This window comes from Phascolarctos cinereus, unplaced genomic scaffold (genome assembly GCF_003287225.1).
Source record: "Phascolarctos cinereus isolate Bilbo 61053 unplaced genomic scaffold, phaCin_HiC Scaffold_3;HRSCAF=262, whole genome shotgun sequence".
NCBI classification, from domain to species: Eukaryota; Metazoa; Chordata; class Mammalia; order Diprotodontia; family Phascolarctidae; genus Phascolarctos; species Phascolarctos cinereus.
In genome coordinates, this window is record NW_027555736.1 from 227,274,852 (window position 1) to 227,291,727 (window position 16,876).

Here is a 16,876-nt window from a genome sequence, read left to right on the forward strand (position 1 = left end):
CTACTATGTGCCAAATACTATACAATACTATACTTCACAGATATGATTATTTGACTCTCACAACAATTATAAGAGGAGTTATTATTATCCCCACTTTACAGATGAGGAAACTGAGACTGACAAAGGTTAAGTGACTTGTCCAAAGTCACACAGCTATGAAGTGTCTGAGGCTGGATTTGAACTCAAGTCTACCTAACTCCAGGCCTGGCAACTCTATCCATTTCAACACCTAGAGGCCCTGGGCGGTGTACAGAAAAATGAGGAAGTTCTGTAGCAGCTGCAGCGGCATCTGTGTGGCTCAGAACCCAGAGGAAGCCTACAATTCTGTTGATCGGAGCCCTGCTGATAGAAGCAGAGTCCAGTAGCAGTCAACTCCTGCATGGACCCAAATCCAGGCCAGCCCTGTGCGGGGTGGGGGAAGACAAGGAGGTAGCAAGCAGACTTTTCCCTGGGTCAGACCACTTTGGAAGTATGGAAAGCTCGCAGGCCCCCAGCCTATCCTGGAGATCCTGGAATAACACAACACTCAGAACCTCAAGGAAGCAGCAACAGGGCCAGCGCAGACCTTCCCTTCAGAAGTGTCATAGAGTCCAGCCCTAACACCAAGCCTGAGGTCAGGAAGCAGGCTGAGCCAACAAAGAACAGGCAAACATCATGAGCTAAAATGGTGGCAGGGATGTTCAAGAAACAAATGAAGAAAAGACTGACTCCAAAGCATCTCCAAGCCATGCCACAGAGAAAAATACAGGTCAGAAATCCTGAAAGATATGAAGAGTTTAAAGTGTTTTTATAGATAGAATGAGAGTGTTTAAGGAAAAAACTGGAAAAGAAATGAGAGCTATGGATGAAAGAACTGGAAAGGGCATTAACAACTTGGTACAAAGCCTTGCCCAAACAATAAACTCCCTGAAAATTAAAATGGAATGAAGACAAGCCAATGACTCCATGAGACAGAAAATATTAAAATAAAATCAAAAGGCTGAAAAAAATAGAAGAAAATGTAAGGTATCTCATAGCAAAAACAACTGACCTGAAAAACAGATCAAAGGATGAGGCCTACCCTTTTTTTTTTTTTTGGAAATTAAAAAAAAAAATTAAATTAGTAACCACTGGACTGTTGGAACACCATTACCATAAAAAGAGCCTCAGCATCGTATTTTAAGAAATATTAAAAGAAAACTTCCCAGAACTCTTAGAACTAGAGGGCAAAGTGGAAATAGAATCCACCAGTCACTTCCTGGAAAAAAACCCCCAAAATGAAAACTCCCAGGAACACCATGGCCAAAATCCAGCTTTCAGGTCACAGAAAAAAGTACTACAAGCAGCCAGAAAGAATTCAGCTACTGAGGAGCCACAGTCAGGATCACACACGACTTAACAGCCATTCCTATAAAGGAGTGGAGAAGGTGGGGAAATATTCCTGAAGGCAAAGCATGTGGACTTAGAGCCAAGGATAACCTACCCAGCAAAACTGGGTATAACACTACAGGAGAGGAAAAAAATGGATCTTTAAAGAAACAGAGGAGGAAAATACCAGAGCTGTACAGAAACTCTGAAGTTCAAACACAAGAATAAAGAGAAACCTAAAAAGGTAAACATGAATTAGAATAATGGACTAAAAAAGGATAAAGTAGGTGCATTCAAATATGAGATGATGTGTCCCTCTGAATCCTGTCACCATCAGAGTTCACAGAGGGAGTATAGTTAGACGAGGCCTAAGAGTATATCTGTCTTGATATTAAGAAAGAAAAGGAGGGGCAGCTAAGTGGCACAGTGGATAGAGCACTGGCCCTGAAGTCAGGAGGACCTGAGTTCAAATCTGACCTCAGACCAAACACTTGACACTTACAGCTGTGTGACTCTGGGCAAGTCACTTAACCCCAATTGCCTTAAAAAAAAAAGGGAGGAAGGGGAATACATTGGAGGTGGGGAGCAGGAGAGGAAGGAAAGTTAGAGATATCTCATAGAATCAGGGTGCACAAGTAAACATCAATAAAAACAAGAAGGGGGTGGGGCAAAGTGGCTGAAACCTGAACCTCCCTCTCATCTCTGAACTGATCAAAAGCACACACACACACACACACACACACACACACACACACACACACACACACACACACACGAGTTGGAACAGGAAAACAGAAAGAAAAGGGGAGAAAGGGAAGGAGTTAGAGGGAGGCCATAAGGGAGGGATTAGTCCTAAGCAAAATAAACTCAAAGTATGGACAGAACTATTTACAGCCTTTTTTGTGGTGGCAAAAAATGTTAATCAGAGGTAGTGCCCATAAATTGGGGAATGGATGAACCAGTTATTGTAGATAAATGTGATAGGGTACTACTGCGCTGAACTCTTATCAATATAATTACCAACCAGGACTTCAGAGGGCTAATGATGAAACATGCCACCCACTCCCGATTACGGTGAAGGACTCAGAAGAATGAGACTGATATTTTTTAGAATGTGGCCAGTTTGTAAATTTGTCTTGGTTGACTACACATTTGCAATGGGTTTTTTCTTGTGTTTTTAATGGAAGAGGGACGGAATTAGGGTAGGAGAGAAGATTAAAACAAAAAAGAAGTACATATGTATGTCTACACATACAATACATACGTGCACACAAATATACAGTCATATATGTGTACATGTGTGTGTATACATGTATAAAAAGAAAACCTGGGAAGTCTGACCAACAAGTAACCAGCACAAATTCTGAGGAGTCATGATCAACATAATGCTCACCTCCAGAGAGGTGATGAACTCAGCAGATTGAGACATTTTTTCAGACATAGCCAACATGAAAATGTTCTGCTTGACTATCCACGTTTGAAACGAGGGTTTTTGTTTTTCTTGTTTTCTCAATGGGGAGAAGGTGGAAGGAGGTGGGAGAGAGAAGGCTAATCTTTGTTTGAAAATAATAATTAAGAAAAAAGTTAGGGGATGGTGAGAATTGAGTCTTGGAAAAGGGAACATGTACTTTCACAGTATTATTTACAAATATTCCCCCTAGGCATGAGGATAAAACTAAAGAGGGATGGAGGGAGTGGGAAAATGGTCCCAAAAGATGGTACCCTAAGCAGATAAACACCTTATGTAGCGTCTAGTTTTCTGCTCTTCAGATCACTGTCTCTCCATCCAATATCCAACTTTTCTCCACTTGGAGAAGGCAAAAAGACTTAGTGTATTATGGCAACCCAGCACATCAACCCTTTGACCCTACCCTTTACATATAGTTCAATTCTATAGAACTTATCTTTTCCATAGAATCTGCTGGAGCAGGTAACAAGGATTTACCCCAACCAAAAACAGGAGTTCAGAACAGATACTCCAAGCAAGGGATCATTATCACAACTAAGGGTCCCTTCTGGGATTGTCAAGTATAGCTATATGCTTTATATGACAAAAATTAAAAAAATATATATCCCTAAGAAGAATGCCCTTCTCCTCTACAAAGAAACTAAGGTAGATGAGAGGTCCTTCAGTAAAACTATGGAGCTAAAAATTAGAACTCGAGTCTCTTGACTCACTCCTCAAGTTTTATCCCCAAACCACATGAGCTATATGCTAAGTTGGGAGTGGTTAGAATTGGTGCCTTTGAAAGGGAGAAAATTAGCAGAGATTGGTAGCTATAAGACATTTCATCCGGAACGCTGGTAAAGATTTTACTTTGGGGACTTCTTTACTTCATAAATTGACAAGCTGGGGCCTGGTTAAGTCAGTCACCTCTGAGTCATACAATTTCTAGGTCAACCTTTTAGAATCTTGCTCAATGTTGTTTCTTTCCCAAAATCAGAAAAAGACAGAAAAAAAATCTGTTTTCACAGAAAAGCTATTAGCACCAGGAGTGTTTTTGTCTCTTAAGTTTCCTTAGGCCACTAAATAAATTTCTGATATAATTTTCTGCTGAACTCCAAAGGAAATTAAACACTTTCTTTTGTAATGCTAGGGGTCAGAGTTTACCTCTAATTACAACCCTCCTATAGGCACACTGCTTTGCAAACACATTAAGTGAGCCCTGTTGCTGCTGTTTCCAGCAGTTTAATCACAGTAGATTTGTAGACCAGAGTCATAAAGTAGCTTTTATTGGCATATCCCAGGAGAAGGTGTAGAAATCTCTGAGCAAAGGTGTCTACCTCAGCAAAGAATTCCATGTGACCCATCACTGAATCAGAACTTTTCATGTCCCACAGAGATGCAGCCAGGTCAGCAGAAGGCTTCCAAATCAACAGGTCAAGCATTGTTGTTCCATGAAGATCCAAAGAACAGATCCTGGAATTTTGCCCATGCATGTGTATGGCTGCAGAGGCAGTAGTTTCTATTTAGAGTTCAAGACTTCTTTTATGGGAACTTGACTCCACCTGTTCCCAAGTTAGGAGCAGGATGTCTCCACTTAGTTCATTCAGTGTTACACAAATGTCTACCTAAGCTCCATCATCTCCTGACTTTAGAGTATATGATCATCAGGATGGTAGAGTTCACTCATGAGGCGGTAAATATAGGAGGGTGCATTCCCACCAATGTTGGAGATAAAGAGGGTGATCAGCTCTGGTGGGACATAGTCAAACACAGGACAATGAACACTGACCTTCTCCAAAATGTCCCCTGAAAGGCAACAAGAATAAATTTAAGAAATATTGTCTAGTTTAGTTACTCTGATCAATACAATGATCTAAGAACATGCCAAAGGAATCATGACGAAAAATACTATCCACCTCCAGAGAAAGAACCAATGAACTTTGAGTGCAAACTGAAGTATAGTTTTTCTCACTTTCCTTATTTTTCTTGCCTTTTTTTTGGGGGGGGGGTACAACATAGCTAACATGGAAATATATTTGGCATGATTTCACAAGTATAATTGATATTATATTGCTTGCCTTCTCAGTGGGTGGGAGAAGAGCAGGAGGGAGAGAATTTGGAACTCAAAAATTCTTTTAAAGTATTAAAAATAAGAACTATTGTCTAGGCCTCGAGCAACAGCAGTCAGGAAGAGTTTCAAATCAGTATTAATTATTTCTGGGGATGTTGCTAGATCTTTACTTAATGAATTAAGCTGCTTCACCTCTGAGGAAAACAGAAAAGGGGGTCCACAAGCACTTGGCAGAGAGTTTCATAAGGAGAAATGATTCAAAGCTACCCGTCTGTGGCAATGATATCATCAAAATAACCCCCACAAGGATCAGAACTGAGCTTCAATTTACTGCACCTCATGTAATTCTTAACACTGTTATCTTTTCCACAGGTCTGTTATACTAAAGTATCATAGTCTATTTGCAAGCTCAGATCCAGTCATCCTTACCTCCATCATGTCACCTAAAAGCTCAATTAGTCTAAAATAAATTGAATGTTTTAAAACCATGAAGTGCCAAAATGCCATAAATGGGGTAAGAATCACAGACACTAGAAAATAATAATTCCTCTACTTCCTTCCTCCTGGTCATCACTGAAGGCAGTGATGGGGCAGTCCATTACTATTCCTGTATGACAGGGAACCCTGAATCTGAATTGCAACCCAGTCCCATCTAACCCGACAAATCAGCTTTAAAAAACAAAACCGTACCCTCCGTGAATGGTAAGACTTCTTCAGGAGCTACAAACTTGTGGAATGAATCTTCTTCATTGGGAAACTAGAAAACAAAAGATATAACAAGAAATGACATAAGTAAATCAGGAAGCAGCTCTCCCTAGAGTCAGAGGAAGAGAAGAGCCCTTACCTGCGGTGAAAGCTTAAACATGGGCGCACAAACAATGAGCGGAGTGGAGTGGTGCTTAGCTGCGAGGGCCAGGGTGTGAGTTCCTGCCACTGCTCTCAGGGCACCATTGGCTAGGATGGTCTTTGTGCCAATGATCACCTTTGGAATGAAAAGATTGTGACGAGCCACTTAGAGAATGGGCAAGTGGGGTGGGGGGGGGGACAAGGGAAGGGTTCAGAAAACAAGTCTAATTAGAGGCCACTGAGAACAACAGCTAATTTAGAATCAAAGCCCTGGAGTCTTCCAGACACAAGTAGACAAGATAAAAAGAGTTCAGGTCCTGTAACTACCAAGAGTGAACTAGATCCCTTTTTCTCAACTGCCTATTTCATGTTCTGGTTTTTACAGGAAAATGGGTGGGGAATGAGGCAAAAGGCCTCTTTGACTCTTGTGATGTCTTGATGATAGATAAGTTTTAGTCTCCTGACAGCTTTCACTACAATAAGTTTGCTGAAAATGAAAGAAAATCCCTAGGCCAGTAACAGCAAGGGCCTTAGACAGATGTAAAAAACCAAACCCGCAACTTTATTTACTTTGTCATCGATTTTTTTCCCCCTAAAGTGCCTTCTATTAGAGCTAGTAAAAGAACTACCTATAGTGAAAGCTTCAACATGTTTGCATGTCTCTATGCTGTTAATAAGTGAGCAGATGCCAGAGAAGATGTGAAATTCAATAGCCATATATATGCAGTGAACAAAAGTTCTATCTATGCTTACCACTTTTAGCCATGTTCACTACTTAGCAAGGAACAGAATTTTACTTCCTCTCAGTAGGAGGTGCCCCTATTCATTTACTACATTTCACCTGCCAAGTTCTCAATGAAACTCTAAACACAGCACACAGTCTCTTCTTCCCAGACACTGAGGGCTCACATACATGCTGTTTGTTCCACCTTCAGCCCTACATTCCTTTCACTGCTCTTCCAAATATCTGAGAGAGTCTAAGCAGGGGCACAGAGAATGGGAATGAATATAGGGAAAGAGGAAGGGAATTCTGTAACTGGATCAACAGTCTCAATATATATATCTTCAAATAATATCAAGAACTTTCCTTTTTCCCAGAGATATGACGGGGAAGAATGAAAACTTTAGGAGCCCATAGGAAAGGAATACTTCTTATGCTAACAGCCAATACCTCTGCGTTACCTTTTTCCATTTCCAGTAATTCCAGACATACTCACTTTGTTGACTCTTGACATAACAGCAAAAATAGCAGCATCAGTCATGACAGTTGTTTCAATACCCTCCTTGGCCAGATTGACTGCCATCTTATGGCCCTGAAATAAGAGGCAGAAACTGATAAGCCCAGTAGAAGGTAAAGAGTGTGCTTTCAAATGCAATTGGGGCTGATCTGTTTCTAAAAGTTCATTCCACTACGGCAGAAGTTCTTGGAGTAAGTTCTGGCAACACTGAGGAAGAACTCTGACAGCAGATGGGATGCTAGTAAACACAGCAACTAGTCCTCAACACTTATTTGGAGCAGCCATAAAACTAGACGTTCTACTAGACAGAGCCACTAGGTACAGCTGGTCAGGTTGGTCCCAGCTTGCAATTCCATCTTGGATTCTGACAAATGTCCTTTATGTTCCTAGGAATTGAGGTCAGCCCAAGTACCAGTCATTTCTAAGAATCCTTGCCCTATTTAGATCCCTAAAGAGGATATCATACACTACTGATTTAGTGCCGAAAACAACCTCTGAGACCATTAATTCCAGCTGCTTCGTTCTTCATATGAAGAAACAGAGGGCCGGGGAGATTGTGACTTCCCCAAAAGGTCACACTGATAGTAAGGGACAGAACTGGTATTTGAATCTAGATCCTCTGACTTTCCACTATATCATTCTCAACTCTTATGTCCTAAGCTCTGCAGTTCACTACTGCTTTCTCAAACCAACTATCACATTTTTTGACCAGTCACGTGATTTCACTTCTGGTGAGGAAACTCCTTCTCCCAATGCAGATGCAGGTGCAACACATATTAGTTTTTGGTTAATTCCACTAACATCTCACTACATAGAGTTATCTTAATTTTTTCCATCATATCAGACATCTTCCCCCCAAGTCATCATTACCCCTTGCTCACCAATTCAGTCAGAATGGACCCTACCATCCCTTCCTTTATTACCTCCTCCCATCTTTATCATTTTTCCGTAGCTCCTACAGTACCTGGCAGAAAGGAGCACACTCAGCCACAATAACATGAAATTTTCGCTTTTGGGCAGCCACTTTGAGGAAGGCTTCAACAGTTCGGGAGTATCCAATGGTCATGATCACCTCGTTGGAGTGAATGTGCTCCAGAGCCTGCATTGCTATGTTCTCAGTTGTCCCTTCTGTAAGCAGTCAATTCATAGGAAAATTAAGCACCAAGTTGTGAAGAAAGATTTGTGTCTTTCACACACCATCCTACCAGCCACATTATAGGGAAACTAGATCTTAGAGGCACCACACCAAAAATGGCTGAAATTAAATATTACAAAAGCCAAATTTTTACTCCTAATCTCAAAAGTGCAGCCACCTTGCCCCTATCCTTTAAAAAAACTCACCCCTATTTGAAGCCCACGTCACTCTGGCTGCTATGAAATCTACTAGCAGGGGCACTTATTTCACTGATGAACTTTTGTTAATCTCCAGAGACCAACTCCAGTGAAGCAATATCACAATAACAATAATCATAGATAACATTTATACAGTGCTCTAAGGTTTACAAAGTGCTTTACAAATATGATTTCATTTGATCTTTATCACCACCCTGTGAGGTAGTGCTATAATCATCACTACTTTATAAATGAGGAAGCTTTGACTGTGAGAAGTTAAGTGATTTGCCCAGGGTCACAGAGCGAGCAAATATCTGAGTCAGGATTCAAATTCAGGTGTTTCTGACTCTAAGTCCAGCACTCCATCCACCACACCATATAGCTATTCCAAGACTAAAGGCCTAGCAACCATGGTTTTGAGTATTTTTTTCCTCAAACATGAATTCAAAGCACAGTCTCATACTGTGAATTTATTTGTTTCTTTATTACTGACGCAAGTTAAATTTAATTACTGAGTCTCTCTCTCCTAATGTGGGCACAGCTCAGGGATCTTCAGTCTAGACTTCAAGTCTAGAAGAAGTATGTTATTGGTCTGGAAAGCAAAATACACAGCCGTAACCAAACCTGCCATGTGTCTCAACCCTGGCTTCCCAGCAAAAAACAGAGGAGAAAAGTTTAGGAAGAATCATAGACTAGATTACTTTCTATCTCTGTTGCTAGACACCCATAAAGACCCTTTCCCTTATCTGAGGAGACATGCTAATTAGCCAAGGCCCAGTCACACACTCACCCAGCTCGATCAACAGCTCATTAATAACTTCAATGATATTGGCTTGGAGTTGGGCATAGTGAAGACTAAAATCTTCATTCAGGCCTCCAGCTGTCAAGAGCTTGTGTAAGGACTCCTGCTGATCACTCTCATCACTTCGCCCATGGAGTCTGAGGATATAAGACTCGTTATCAGAGGGATGGGTAAGGAGGAAGGATCTTAAGAGGGGCAGTAATCGTCAAAGATCATAATAATCGGTAGGGATCTTAAAGATAATCTAGTCCAAATTCCCTAAATTTATAACTAAAAGATGAAGAAATCAAGGCCCAGGCAGAAAAAATGACTTGGCCAAGATCACACAGGAGGCCGGTAGGAGAGTTAGGTCTCAAACCCAAATCCTCAGTCTCAAGAGTCCAGCCCACTTTTCCCTATATCAGAGAACCAAAAAAGGTTAAGGCCCCGAGGAATGACGTGATTTCCCGGGGCAGTGTTGTTGCTACTGCAGTGGCTGACCCAAGACTGGAGAGTAGCCTCATTCAGGGGCTCTTTCCACCACTCCAATTCCAAAAGACACAACACTGGGGGGAGAGGGCTGGGAAGGGGAGTGATACGTTCCTTGGCCCTTTCTGGACAGTTCTCTCTGGGACAGAGGAGCCTTGCACAAGCAGGCCACTCACGCTTGCCAACAGCTAACATCCCACCCACCCTTTCCCCTTCAACTCTACTGTCTTCCACCTGGGATTAGCTACAATTGATCCTGTATCTTGTTTGTGCGAAGCTGTCTGCACGTCGCCTGCCCCGTTAGACCGCAAGCTCCGGGGGAGCAGGTCCTTTTGCCTTTCTTTCTATGCCCGGCGCTTCGCACGGTGCCTGGCAAACAGCAGGCGCTAAGTTAATGTTTACCCCGGGGCGGGGGGAGGGGGCCGCCACCGGCTGACCTGCCGTACTCCTCGCGGATGATCTTGAGCACCCTGCGCACCATGTTGCCCACGGTGGTCTCCGAGGGCTGAGCGGCCGTCATCCGCCGGCCCTCCTTCCGGATGAGCTCCATCAGCTCCCCTGCAGCCAGGGAGGGGACAGCATGAGCGGAGGGCTGTCGGGCCTTGCATCCTCCCCCCGACCCTAGAGGCCACCCCGGCCTCGGCTGCCGCCCCCCTCACCGGCGTTGCTCCAGCGCCCGTGGGCCACGATCCGATGGAGCAGCCCCACCGTCTCCCGGGCCATGTCCTCCGAGCTGCGCTGGCCCCCGCCCCGCTTCAGCGCCTCCACGAAACCCTCGATCCGCTCGGACAACTCTGTCCCTTTGTCGGCGGCGCCCGGCATCCTGAAGGCTGACAGCTCCACCGCAGAACCGAGGGTACGAGGCAAGGAGACGCGCCGCCACAGCGAGACTGACGCAGACTTCTACTTCCAGGGCGATCAGGGCATGCTTCCGGTCCTCACCCCCCCACCCCCTCCTACGAGCCAATCAGAGACCTGAGGCTCTAGTCATAGAGCAAAGGAAGCGGAGCGTCCATTTGCCATCCGTAAGGAGAAACGGAAGTGTGAATGAAGTCTCCCTTACCTGGCACGCCGCGGGTAATGTCTGTCCCCACAGTCCTCCAGACTCTATGACCCGTCACTATGGAAACGACAAAGCCCCGAGCCCAGGCCTGTGGTGGGAGGCTGTCTCCTTTTCCCCTCTGCATGGAGGTCAATGAAGTTGGGGTCCACCGTAGCTGTGCCGCAGAATCTCAAAGCCAACTCATATCCAAAATATAAATGGCATTGTAAACTCCCACCTGCCATAGCTCCAGTGGGGATGGTTGTCCAATCTGTACCTGAGCACATTCAATGAAAGGGAATTCACCATTTTTCACTTTCCCCCCACTAAATAGTAGTTTATTTTTTCCAATTACATGTAAAAATAGTTTTCAACATTCACTTTGAGAAGATTTTGGGTTCCAAATTTTTTTCTCCTTCCTTCTCTCCCCTCTCCCCCCCCAGACAGCAAACAATCTGATGTAGGTTACACATGTAAAATTATATTAAACATATTTCCGTATTAGTCATGTTGTGAAAGAAAAAACAGAGAAAACTGCGAGAAAGAAAAATAAAAAGTGAAAATAGTATGCTTTGATCTGCATTCAGCCTTCATAGTTCTTTCTCTGGATATGGATAGCATTTTTCATCATGAGTCTTTTGGAATTGTCTTAGATTGTTGCATTGTTGAGAAGAGCCAAATCTATCAAAGCCGATCATCCAACAATGTTGCTGTTACTGGGTACAACCTTCTGGTTCTGCTCACTTCACTCAGCATCAGTTCATGTAAGTCTTTCCAGGTTTTTTTGAAATCTGCCTGCTCATCATTTCTTATAGCACAATAGTATTCCATTACATTCATATACCACAACTTGTTCAGCCATTCCCCAGTTGATGGCATCCACTCAATTTCCAATTCTTGGCCACCACAAGAAGAGCTACTATAAATATTTTTGTGCATGTGGGTCCTTTTCTCATTTTTATGATCTTTTTGGGATACAGACCTAGAAGTGATATTGCTGGGTCCAAGGGTTTGCACATTTTTATAGTCCTGTGGGCATAGTTCCAGATTGCTCTTCAGAATTGTTAGATCAGTCCACAACTCCACCAACAATGCATTAGTATTCCAATTTTCTCTTATCCCCAACATTTATAATTTTCCTGTTTTGTCATGTTGGCCAATCTGATAGATGTGATGTGGTACCTCAGAGTCGTTTTCATTTCTCTAATCAATAGTGATTTAGAGCATTTTTTCAGGAAACTATAGATAGCTTTAATTTCCTCATCTGAAAACTGCCTGTTCATATCCTTTGACCATTTATTAATTGGGGAATGACTTGTGTACTTACAAATTTGACTCAGTTCTCTATATATTTTAGAAATGGGGCCTTTATCAGAAACACTGGCAGTAAAAATTGTTTCCCAGCTTTCTGCTTTCTTTCTAATCTTGGTTGCATTGGCTCTGTTTGTACAAAACCTTTTTCATTTAATATAATCGAAACTGTCTATTTTACATTTCATAATGTTCTTTATCTCTTATTTGTTCATAAATTCTTTCCTTCTCCATAGGTCTGACAGGTAAACTATTCCCTGCTCTCCTAATTTGCTTATGGTATCACCCTTTATATCTACATCATATGCCCATTTTGACCTTATCTTGGTATCCAGTGTAAGACTTTGGTCTATGCCTTGTTTCTGCCTTACTATTTTCCAGTTTTCCCAGCAGTTTTTGTCTAATAGTGAGTTCTTATCCCAGAAGCTGGAGTCTTTGGGTGTATCAGATAGTAGATTACTATGGTCATTGACTACTATGTGTCTTGTGTACCTAATCTATTCCACTGATCTACCTCTCTATTTCTTAGCTAGTACCAAATGGTTTTGATGATTGCCAGTTTATAATACAGTTTTAGATCTGGTACAGCTAGGCTCCTTCCCTTTGCATTCTTCTTTCATTAATTCCCTTGATATTCTTGACCTTTTGTTCTCCTAGATCAATTTTGTTATTATTTTTTCTAGTGCTGTAAAATAATTTTTTGGCAGTTTAATTGGTGTGGCACTGGAGTTCACCATTTTTCAAGGCCACACATTGCAATTATTGGTCAGCTTTAATTTTTAGAAAGGCGTTTTCTTTTTCTTTTTTCTTGTATTGAGTGAAAAATGCTGCTTTTTTGAAGCTTCCATGCATTGCTCCCACATACCTGTTATTGCCAAGCACAAGTCTGATCCCTCTTCCTTCAAATACTTGAAGACAACTACCATATGTCTCCTAAGCCTTCTTCTCCAGGCTAACCTCCCCAACTCCTTCAACTAATCCTAAAATGGCATGGTTTTGAATCCCTTTGTTATCATGGATATATTCCCATGGACTAGATTCCAGTTAGCTGGGAGCAGGGAGGGTGAGCCTTTGTTTGAGACTTACATGACCTTGGTACCTTCCAGAGAATGGGTTTCACCAATGCTGTGTGATCTGATTGGTTCCTTCTATTTCATAATAAACTCATGATAGGAGCCAGCTCTTTGAGCTACCCCCTAAAAGGATACTAACAGGCCCTTATTTTCTTTTTGTCTCTTTTTCTGAGAGAGCAGGAGAGCTAAGAGCAGACTTAGATTTTCAAAGAAATAAGATAGGTCTCTTCTCCCTACCGCCCCCCAAAACACACATACATTTAAATCTAGGAGCTGTTAAAATCTGTTAAAATCAAGCTGTAAGCTTGTGTCAGTGTGAACCGAGAGGAGAGTTTCAGAACCGCAAAGTCCAACAATTTTCACTCAGCTTCACAGATTCTCTGTTCAAGAGAAACCAGTAATTGAAGTATCACAATTTCCGGGAAGGTATATAACAAAGCCAGATGCACTTGCCCCTGTAGCATGACAGGAAAATTCCTGAACAATGCTGAGTTCTTGGCCCCAGCCATAGAGAGGCAGGGGCATAACCTTTCAAGCACATGGCAGTCATGGAAAGGGGTGCCATTTGTTTAAGTTTTGGCCAGTCCTGAGGGTTACTTCTCTAGCATTCCCAAGTTTGAGTGATGAAATCAAGTTAGGTATTCTAGCCAGGAAAAAAAAAGGATGTCACTACCAGCATGATGCCAGAATCTAGACTTTTAGCCAGAGAAGGGAGATTCCTTAGCTGTAGGGGCTGCTTTGTGAGCTATCCCTGTAAGAGTATGTTATTTGGAAAGAGTGAGTTTGATAAGAAAAAGGTTGCTTGCCTATCTAGCTTCCGTTCTGGGGGAGTTCCAAATGGTGAAGTTGTACGATAGAGGACTTTAGGATCTTGGGAAAAGTGAAATATCACCAAAGAATAATATTGAATGATTATGGGCAATTGGGATTCCTTTATGTATTTTCTGTTTTTCTTTATGGGCTCCCATGAAGTCTTTGCATTTTTTGTATTTTCCATGGAGCAGAATAAAAGCTGTTCTATACCTGGTGAGCATACTGTTACCTTGAGTGCTTGTACAAGATTCTGTGTGTGGTTTGTCCTTTGTTCTTGAAGAGGACCATGTCATTAGGAAGATGATGTCATGACTTGCAATTGAATTGGATCTGAGTGAGAGAGGAATGTGCAAAGTCACCAGCCTCCCTCTTCTCCTCCAGAGCCATCTGGGTCCAATGGCCAGATATAGATCAGGACAACTGGAGACGGCCCAGAATGCAGTGAGAGACGATGGCCCTTTAGGAAAGGAGCCATATACCCATATTTGGGAAGAGCTAGATAAGAATTATATTTGGAGGTTTTCCTAGAGTAAACTCTATCAGGGTGGGAACCTGTGGCCTCAAGGACACATATGGCCCTCTAGGTCCTCAAGTGCAGCCCTTTGAATGAATCCAAACTTCACAGAACAAATCCGCTTAATAAAAGGATTTGTTCTGTAAAACTTGGATTCAGTCAAAAGGCCACACCCAAGGACCACAGAAAGCCACATGTGGCCTCAAGGCCACAGGTTGCCCACCCCTGCCAGTCTAGGTGAAGGAACAACCAGCCAAAGAGAGTAATATTTTTGGCGTTATCCTTTAAGATCAAACCCAGTCTGTGTAAACACAGAGCTTTGGGCTTCTAGGCTATGGGTTACAATAATAACACATTTATTTAGTGCTTTGTACTTTTCAAAGTACTTTCTTTCTTTTTTAAATTTTATTAATTTATTTTGATTTATCAACAATCACTTCCATAAGCTTTTGAGTTGAAAGTTCTTCTCCCCCTTCCTCCCCTCCACCCTTCCCAAGACAGCGCACAATCTGATATAGGCCTTACATTTACATTCCTATTAAACATATTTTCACATTAGTGAAGTTGTAAGTAAAAATTAAAACCAATAGGAGGAACCATCAGAAAAATGAAACAAAACTCAACAGAAGGTAAAAATAAGTGATAGCGATTTGACTTCCATAGTTCTTTCTTTGGATGTGGACAGCATTTTCCATCCCGAGGCCTCTGGAGATGTCTTAGATCCCTGTAATGCTGAGAAGGGTTCAGTTTAACAATATTAGTCACTGCATAATATGGCTGTTATTGTGTACAAAGTCCTCTTGGTTCTGCTCACTTCACTCAGCATCAGACCATATAAGTCTTTCCATGTTTTTCTGAAGTCAGCCTGTTCATCATTTCTTATAGCACAATAATATTCCATTACATTCATATACCACAACTTGTTCAGCCATTCCCCAATTGATGGGCATCCTCTCAATTTCCAATTCTTTGCCACCACAAAAAGAGCTGCTATGAATATTTGTGTACATGTGGGTCCTTTTCCCATTTGTTTGATCTCTTTGGGATATAGCCCTAGAAGTGCTATTGCTGGATCAAAGGGTATGCACATTTTTGTAGCCCTTTGGGCATAGTTCCAAATGGTTCTCCAAAATGGTTGAATCATTTCACAACTCTACCAACAATGTACTAGTGTTCCAATTTTCCCACATCTTCTCCAACATTTATCATTTTCCTGTTTTGTCATGTTGGCCAATCTGATAGGTGTGATGTGGTACCTCAGAGTTGTTTTGATTTGCATTTCTCTAGTCAATAATGATTTAGAGCATTTTTTCATATGACTATAGATGGCTTTAATTTCTTCATCTGAGAACTGTCTGTTTATATCCTTTGACCATTTAACAACTGGGGAATGGCTTGTGTTCTTCTAAATTTGTCTTAATTCTTTATGTATTTTAGAAATGAGGCCTTTATCAGAGAGACTGGTTTTAAAATTTCTTTCCCAATTTTCTTCTAATCTTATTTGCATTGGCTTTGTTTGTGCAAAAACTTTTCAATTTAATGTAATCAAAATTATCCATTTTGCTTTTCATAATGTTCCCTATCTCCTGTTTGGTGATGAATTCTTCTGTTCTCCATAGATCTGATAGGTAAACTATTTCTTGTTCTCCCAGTTTACTTATGGTATCAGCCTTTATATCTAAGTCATGAACCCATTTTGACTTTATTTTGGTATATGGTGTGAGATTTGGGTCTATGCCTAGTTTCTGCCATACTCTTTTCCAATTTTCCCAGCATTTTTTTTCAAAGAGTGGGTTCTTATCCCAGAAGCTGGGGTCTCAAAGTACTTTCTTTCACATCCCTAGAGATAACTTAGCATAGTGGAAGGAACATCACATTTAGAGATGAAAGACCTGGGTTTAAATCCCAGTTCATATACCTACTTCCTTGGGACCTTGAGCAGGTCCCTTTAACCCTCTGGCCTCAGTTTCCTTTTCTGTGAAATAAAGGAAGTTTAAATGAGCTCCAAGGACTCTACCAGGTCTAACACTCTATTATCTGAATGTCTGTGTTGTTTAATAGAGAAAGCACTTTCTAATCAAGAAACTTGGTTTCCAATCCTGACTTTGCTATTTAATTGCCTATGTGACCTTGGCATAGTAACATCTTCTCTTTGGGCTCCAGTTTCCTCATCTGTAAAATGAGGGTGTTGGTCACTAAATTATTTGTACCCTTTGACCCAGACATTTCATAGTTGGGCAAATATCCTAAGCAGGTCAAAGATACAAAGAGAAATTTCATGTACAATGTAAAGGGAGTTTGCTCCAGCCCCTTCCCCTGTCCCATATGAAGACTAAGGTTCTCCAGTACATTAGAGGGTGGCAGAGGAGGGGCTCTTCTCTCTGCCATTGACTAGAGTGGAGGTTCCCAAACTTATTTGGCCTATCATCTCCTTTAAAAAAAAAAACACTTGGTGCCCCCTGGAAATCTACTTTCTTTAACTCTTTAATTTTTTTAAAAATTTGTAGCATTTCAAAAATATATAATTTTTTTTAAATGACACATCTTAAATTCAATAATTTATAGTAAATTT

General features: G+C 41.6%; 1 protein-coding gene across 2 annotated transcripts; it reads right to left on the reverse strand.

The window, feature by feature from the left end:
- Positions 1–4,063: 4,063 nt before the first annotated feature.
- Positions 4,064–10,494, reverse strand: EIF2B2 (eukaryotic translation initiation factor 2B subunit beta). Of its 2 annotated transcripts, XM_020986277.2 has the most exons (8): positions 10,211–10,488; positions 9,989–10,109; positions 9,072–9,220; positions 7,914–8,077; positions 6,929–7,024; positions 5,710–5,847; positions 5,556–5,622; positions 4,064–4,600 (listed from the first exon to the last, which is right to left on the reverse strand). In XM_020986277.2, exons 1-8 carry the CDS (start codon positions 10,371–10,373, stop codon positions 4,443–4,445), a joined length of 1,056 nt encoding a protein of 351 aa, XP_020841936.1. In that variant the 5' UTR covers positions 10,374–10,488; the 3' UTR covers positions 4,064–4,442. The 2 variants fall into 2 exon arrangements, with proteins under 2 accessions (XP_020841936.1, XP_020841937.1); XM_020986278.2 differs by lacking the exon at positions 5,710–5,847 and having other exon boundaries at positions 10,211–10,494.
- Between the last annotated feature and the right edge of the window lie 6,382 nt (positions 10,495–16,876).

What these genes read in the sequence shown, in the direction of transcription:
- EIF2B2 (XM_020986277.2), bottom strand. Translation starts at nt 10,373, where the DNA reads ATGCCGGGCGCCGCCGACAAAGGGACAGAGTTGTCCGAGCGGATCGAG. An exon ending in ATCCGCGAGGAGTACGGCAG is followed by an intron (nt 9,221 to 9,988) that starts GTCAGCCGGTGG and finishes TTATATCCTCAG; the next exon opens with ACTCCATGGGCGAAGTGATG. An exon ending in TTATGTCAAGAGTCAACAAA is followed by an intron (nt 5,848 to 6,928) that starts GTGAGTATGTCT and finishes TTCATTCCAAAG; the next exon opens with GTGATCATTGGCACAAAGAC.